The sequence below is a fragment of the Hemiscyllium ocellatum genome, unplaced genomic scaffold (genome assembly GCF_020745735.1).
Source record: "Hemiscyllium ocellatum isolate sHemOce1 unplaced genomic scaffold, sHemOce1.pat.X.cur. scaffold_902_pat_ctg1, whole genome shotgun sequence".
Lineage (NCBI taxonomy): Eukaryota > Metazoa > Chordata > Chondrichthyes > Orectolobiformes > Hemiscylliidae > Hemiscyllium > Hemiscyllium ocellatum.
Genome location: NW_026869297.1, coordinates 38,592 through 45,166, shown reverse-complemented (window position 1 = coordinate 45,166; position 6,575 = coordinate 38,592). Strand labels below are relative to the sequence as shown.

Sequence of the window (6,575 nt, the reverse complement as noted above, 5' to 3'; positions counted from 1 at the left end):
ATGGAGCACCTTGCATTTATCTGAATTAAACTCCATCTGCCACTTCTCAGCCCATTGGCCCATCTGGTCCAGATCCTGTTATAATCTGAGGTGTTTTTAAAAAAGGATTTAAGAATGGTGAGGTGATCAATCCTAAAGAAGGCAGGGGGAAGGTTTTAATTGGTGCACTGTGCTTGTGAGGGGTGGGAACCTTTCTGGTGGGCTGGTGTTGTTGAGGGGGAAGGGTCTGAGTGCGGGACCACTTCCGGCGAGGAGCCGCCATGAAGCTACTGACCCACAACCTGCTGAGCTCTCATGTCCGCGGGGTTACCCGCGGCTTCCCGCTGCTGCTGACGGTGAGTGAGGGTACTCCCGGTACCGGGGAGACGGCCGGGGCCACCGGGAGGGCGGCCTGAGGTCGGGGGCGGCTGGAGCCGGGCGCCATGGTAACGCTAAATGGCTTTGGAGGGTGCAGCGCTCCGCCCCCTGTGGCTGGGAGGGTCAATTACACCCAGGGACAGTGGGAGGGTCAGCTCTCCGCCCCCTGCGGCTGGGAGGGTCAATTACACCCAGGGACAGTGGGAGGGTCAGCTCTCCGCCCCCTGCGGCTGGGAGGGTCAATTACACCCAGGGACAGTGGGAGGGTCAGCTCTCCGCCCCCTGCGGCTGGGAGGGTCAATTACACCCAGGGACAGTGGGAGGGTCAGCTCTCCGCCCCCTGCGGCTGGGAGGGTCAATTACACCCAGGGACAGTGGGAGGGTCAGCTCTCCGCCCCCTGCGGCTGGGAGGGTCAATTACACCCTGGGACAGTGGGAGGGTCAGCTCTCCGCCCCCTGCGGCTGGGAGGGTCAATTACACCCCGGGACAGTGGGAGGTGCAGCACTCCGCCCCCTGCGGCTGGGAGGGTCAATTACACCCAGGGACAGTGGGAGGGTCAGCTCTCCGCCCCCTGCGGCTGGGAGGGTCAATTACACCCTGGGACAGTGGGAGGGTCAGCTCTCCGCCCCCTGCGGCTGGGAGGGTCAATTACACCCAGGGACAGTGGGAGGGTCAGCTCTCTGCCCCCCTGTGGCTGGGAGGGTCAGTTACACCCCGGGACAGTGGGAGGGTCAGCTCTCCGCCCCCTGCGGCTGGGAGGGTCAATTACACCCCGGGACAGTGGGAGGGTCAGCTCTCCGCCCCCTGCGGCTGGGAGGGTCAATTACACCCCGGGACAGTGGGAGGGTCAGCTCTCTGCCCCACTGTGGCTGGGAGGGTCAATTACACCCCGGGACAGTGGGAGGTGCAGCACTCCGCCCCCTGCGGCTGGGAGGGTCAGTTACACCCCGGGACAGTGGGAGGGTCAGCACTCCGTCCCCTGCGGCTGGGAGGGTCAATTACACCCCGGGACAGTGGGAGGTGCAGCTCTCCGCCCCCTGCGGCTGGGAGGGTCAATTACACCCCGGGACAGTGGGAGGTGCAGCACTCCGCCCCCTGCGGCTGGGAGGGTCAGTTACACCCCGGGACAGTGGGAGGGTCAGCTCTCCGCCCCCTGCGGCTGGGAGGGTCAATTACACCCCGGGACAGTGGGAGGTGCAGCTCTCCGCCCCCTGCGGCTGGGAGGGTCAATTACACCCCGGGACAGTGGGAGGTGCAGCTCTCCGCCCCCTGCGGCTGGGAGGGTCAATTACACCCCGGGACAGTGGGAGGTGCAGCTCTCCGCCCCCTGCGGCTGGGAGGGTCAATTACACCCTGGGACAGTTGGAGGGTCAGCTCTCCGACCCCTGCAGCTGGGAGGGTGAATTGCATGCTGGGACAGTGAGTGGGTTTCAGCACCCCCTTGTGGCTGGGAGGGTGAATTGCATGCTGGGACAGTGAGTGGGTTTCAGCACCCCCTTGTGGCTGGGAGGGTGAATTATGTCCTGTGACATGGGAGAGAGTCAGTGCCCCCTGTGGCTGGGGGGTTAAATTACACCCTGGGACAGGGGAGGGTCTCACTGCCCCCTGTGGCTGGGGGGTTAAATTACACCCTGGGACACTGGATGGGTCTCGGTGCCCCCCTGTGGCTGGGAGGGTGATTTGCACCCAGGGACAGGGGAGGGTCTCACTGCCCCCCTGTGGCTGGGAGGGTGATTTGCACCCAGGGACAGGGGAGGGTCTCACTGCCCCCCTGTGGCTGGGAGGGTGATTTGCACCCTGGGACAGGGGAGAGTCTCGGTGCCCCCTGTGGCTGGGAGGGTGATTTGCACCCTGGGACAGGGGAGGGTCTCACTGCCCCCTGTGGCTGGGAGGGTGATTTGCACCCTGGGACAGGGGACAGTCTCGGTGCCCCTCTGTGGCTGGGAGGGTGAATTACATTCTGAGGCCAAGGGTGGGTCTCTGTTTTCCCCCCCTCCTCTGTAGTAGGGAGGGTGAATTACACCCTGGGCCAGAGGGAGCAACTCAACACCCCTTGATGATGAATTACATCCTGGGGAGAGTTGGGGGAAGTGGGTGAAAGATTTTCAATGCCCCCTCTGCCTAGGAGGGTTAATTATACCCTGGGGCTGTGTGTGTGTGTGTGTGTGTCTGCGTCCCTTGTGGCTGGAGTGGACTTTGTTTGGATAGTCATCCTAGTGAAATGTTTTGGGGATCGTTTCTTTCCTGTCCCAAAGGCACTATGTTAGGATTAGACCTGGAGGGTGGCGGGTGGGTGAGTTATGGTCTCTTGTGCTTGAAGGGGTTCCCTGTGTCTGTAAACCAGTCTGTAATTTCGCTTGTCTCGCTCCCTCCTCAAGGCCTCCGAAGTGAAAATCAACACGGTGGACTTCAACCAGGATTTCATCTCCCGAATGATTCCGAAGATGGAGTGGGGCGTGCTGGTCGATGCTGCAGAGAGTGTAAAGTGTCGTCACCTGGCGCACACTTCCGATAACTTCGCCGTGACATGCAACTGTTTACATACAGAGGATTTCCACTCTGTTTCTCAGTCATCCGACCCCCCCACCCCCTCCCCCGTCCCACCGAGAGCAAGAGGCCTTTCTCCCTGTCCACGATCTGTCCCGACCCCTCTCAGTCTCGAACACCTCGGCCAAGGAGAGTCATAGAGACATACAGCACGGAAACAGACCTTTCAAGCCTGACCTGTTCACGCCAACCAGATATCCTAAATTAATCTAGTCCCACCTGCCAGCACCCGGCCCATATCCCTCCAAACCCTTCCTATTCATATACCCATCCAGATGCCTCTTAAATGTTGTCATTGTACCAGCCTCCACCACTTCCTATGGCAGCTCATTCCATACACGTACCACCCTCTGCGTGAAAATGTTGCCCCTTAGATCCCTTTTAAATCTTTCCCCTCTCACCCTAAACCTATGCCCTCTAGTTTTGGACAACTTCACCCCAGGGAAAAGACTTCGTTTATTCACCCTATCCATGCCTCTCATGATTTTATAAACCTCTATAAGGTCACCCCTCAGCCTCCGACGCTCCAGGGAAAACAGCCACGGCAAATTACCCATAGTGCCCAGGGATGTGCAGGTTAGGGTGGATTGGCCGTGCTAAATTGTCCCATAGTGCCCAGGGATGTGCAGGTTAGGGTGGATTGGCCGTGCTAAATTGTCCCATAGTGCCCAGGGATGTGCAGGTTAGGGTGGATTGGCCGTGCTAAACTGTCCCATAGTGCCCAGGGATGTGCAGGTTAGGGTGGATTGGCCGTGCTAAATTGTCCCATAGTGCCCAGGGATGAGCAGGTTAGGATGGATTGGCCGTGGGGAATACGGTATTACAAGAACAAGGTTGGTGGCTGGGCGGGAGGCTCTCCAGAGGGTCAGTTTAGACTTGATGGGCTGATCGGCCTGCTTCCACACTGTTGGTATTCTATGGTTCACGGCCAATCCTCTATCCCGACACTGTGCTCCCAATTCCACCCAGTCAAAAATATGTTTTTTTTCCTGAATGTTTTCAGTGATAGGGAATTCCAGGGTTCCCCAACCTCCAAGTGAAAATATTTCTCCTAATTCCTCCACAACCCCCTTGCTGTGGGGGGTGGGAGCAGGTATGAGGATGGAGGTGCGGGCAATGGGCTAGGATGGGTCTGAGCGGGCCCAATGGCCTCCCCCTGCTTCTCCAGAGTTTACCGTTTAGTCTCTCTCTGTTCCCTCAGATTGGACACAGGAACGACCTTCCCAAAGAGTTGCCCCCGGATCCACAGAGCAACGAGGAGTTCCTGCAGAAGGTGCACCATGTCCTGCTGGAGGTAGGCGCTAGTATAACTCTGGCTGCTCCACCCGGATCTCTCGGCCTCCTCGCTCCTCCTCCCTCCACCACTGGATTGCGGGCCAGATGAGTGCACTCTCTGTCTCTCGGGCTGATGCCCCACTCCCTGCTGCCCCCAAATCCTGGGGGGTTTGTGGGGGTCTCTAACTGAGAGACCCTCCTGGGACCTGGGACCCTCCCCGACTCTGTTCCTGTCAGCTAGTGATCGGGGTGGGAAAGCACGACTGACTCCCTCAGCTGGAGTCCCGGAACCTCCCGCAGCCCCTCGGACCGTCCAGCTCTCTCTCAGCGCTGCGTCCAATCATCAGCCCCCCGCGGCTCCCTATCCTCTAGCCCTGGGAATCGCTCCCATAACCTCCTGGATCAGAGACAGGGACAACACCAGCACAGGCTTCACTGGGGACAGTGTAGAGGGAGCTTTACTCTGTATCTAACCCCGTGCTGTCCCTGTCCCTGGGAGTGTTTGATGGGGGGGACAGTGTAGAGGGAGCTTTACTCTGTATCTAACCCCGTGCTGTCCCTGTCCCTGGGAGTGTTTGATGGGGGGACAGTGTAGAGGGAGCTTTACTCTGTATCTAACCCCGTGCTGTACCTGTCCTGGGGACAGTGTAGAGGGAGCTTTACTCTGTATCTAACCCCATGCTGTCCCTGTCCTGGGAGTGTTTGATATGGGTGGGGGGGGAGGGTGGGGCAGTGTAGCTGTGCCCTCCCCCTGTCTGATTCCTTGCACAGTGGGGTGTGGGGGGGACTGTGGGTGACAATATTCTGTCTCACTCTGAGCAGGGAGTCACTGGCTGCTCCTTTGAAATCCGTGTCTCGGAACGAGAGCGGGGAGGTCAGTTCCCACCTCTGTCCCAGTGACCAATGAGATGCTTGGGGGTGGTGTGAAAGCCAGACTGAGCGGTGCCCTGCTGTGATCCACAGGTCGAGGTGGTGGAAGGAGTGCTGAAGTGTCCGGAATCTGGCCGGGAATTTCCCATCTCGAAGGGAATTCCCAACATGCTTCTGAACGAAGACGAGGTGTAGGTGTTCCGGGATCTCCCGGCCTGTCTCTGTGCCACCCTGTTTGCCCCCTGTCTCCGGATCGGACTGTCCGTAACCTATCAGCGTTGGACCGTCCCAGGCAGTCAGCAGCCTTTGCTTTTGTATTTTAGCTCGTGCAGCTTCGACTGCATTTCCATCTCCTCCCCCTCCCCCGCCCGGTGATGGCCCGGGGGAGGTGGTCAGGGAGCTCAGGGGATTCCTGTCCGGAATGCTGGGGCTGGAACTGTTTGGGGAATCTTCCTCCGGTGGAGCTCTGTCACCATAGTGGTGTCTGAGCACAGGGGCCTCGCTCTTCCTGCCATTCACAACCTACACTTGTCACAGTGGGGCGCCGGATTTGTTATTTAAAATAAATGTGTTTTTTTTTAAAGATTCCCCTGACTCACTCTGTTAATTTGAGAAGAGTTGTCTCCTCCAGACAGAGGGTGTGTTTACCTCACCTGTGTCTCCCTCTCTCTGTCACTGTCTGTCAGTGCTGTTCATCTCTGGAAGGCATCACAGCTCTCCATCAGCCCTCGCACCACTCCCCACTTTCCCACACTTGCCCTAAAAGGATTCATAAGTTGGTCATTAACAGACCAGCTGCAGCTTTTACTGGGACAACACCTCCATCCTAGGACAAGCCAAACAGACATGCACGAGAATTCCTAGGAGCATGGCATTCCAACTGGAACTCTATCAACAGCCACATTGATTTTGATCCCATCTACTACCCTCTGAGAAAAGGAACAGGAAATGACATCACCACAGGAAATGACATCACCAACCCAAGGAAACCTAAACACATCCATAGAAAGTGGGCCGTGCCACTAGTGCTTCATCCGGAGGCTCAGTGATGGTTACCTGGCAGGGTGACGAAACGTCTGAAAACGCACCTTCCAACTCAGTGAGCAAACCTCCATCCAGGACCCCCAACCTGAGCTACAAATCTTCTCAAAACTCACTAGTCCCAGCCTCTCCTTATAACCCAAACCCTCCCTCCCAGCAACGCCCTGGTAAAGCTCTTCTGAACCCTCTCCAGCTCAATAACGTCCTCCCTATAACTGCGCAACTAGAACTGGACCCAGTATTCCTGAAGATTCCTCACCGACGTTCTGTAGAACATCGACGTCCCAACTCCCTGTACTCGAAGGTCTGAGCACTGAGGGCAAACGTGCTAAACGCCTTCTTAACCTCCTTGTCTACCTGTGTCACAAACTTCAAAGAAGTTGGCCGTGGGAAATGCATGGTTACAGGGATTGGTTTGCTGGGTGGGGTGCTCTTCAGAGGGTGGGTGTGGAGCTGATGGGCCGAGTGACCTGCTCCCACACTG

The 6,575-nt window shown here is 57.8% G+C and overlaps 1 protein-coding gene across 1 annotated transcript; it reads left to right on the top strand.

The window, feature by feature from the left end:
- Nucleotides 1-224: 224 nt before the first annotated feature.
- Nucleotides 225-5,636, top strand: trmt112 (tRNA methyltransferase activator subunit 11-2). Its single transcript, XM_060823568.1, has 4 exons — nt 225-335; nt 2,737-2,838; nt 4,107-4,199; nt 5,144-5,636. The coding sequence occupies exons 1-4, from the start codon at nt 261-263 to the stop codon at nt 5,243-5,245; spliced, it is 372 nt and encodes a 123-aa protein (XP_060679551.1). The 5' UTR covers nt 225-260; the 3' UTR covers nt 5,246-5,636.
- The last annotated feature ends 939 nt before the right edge of the window (nt 5,637-6,575 follow it).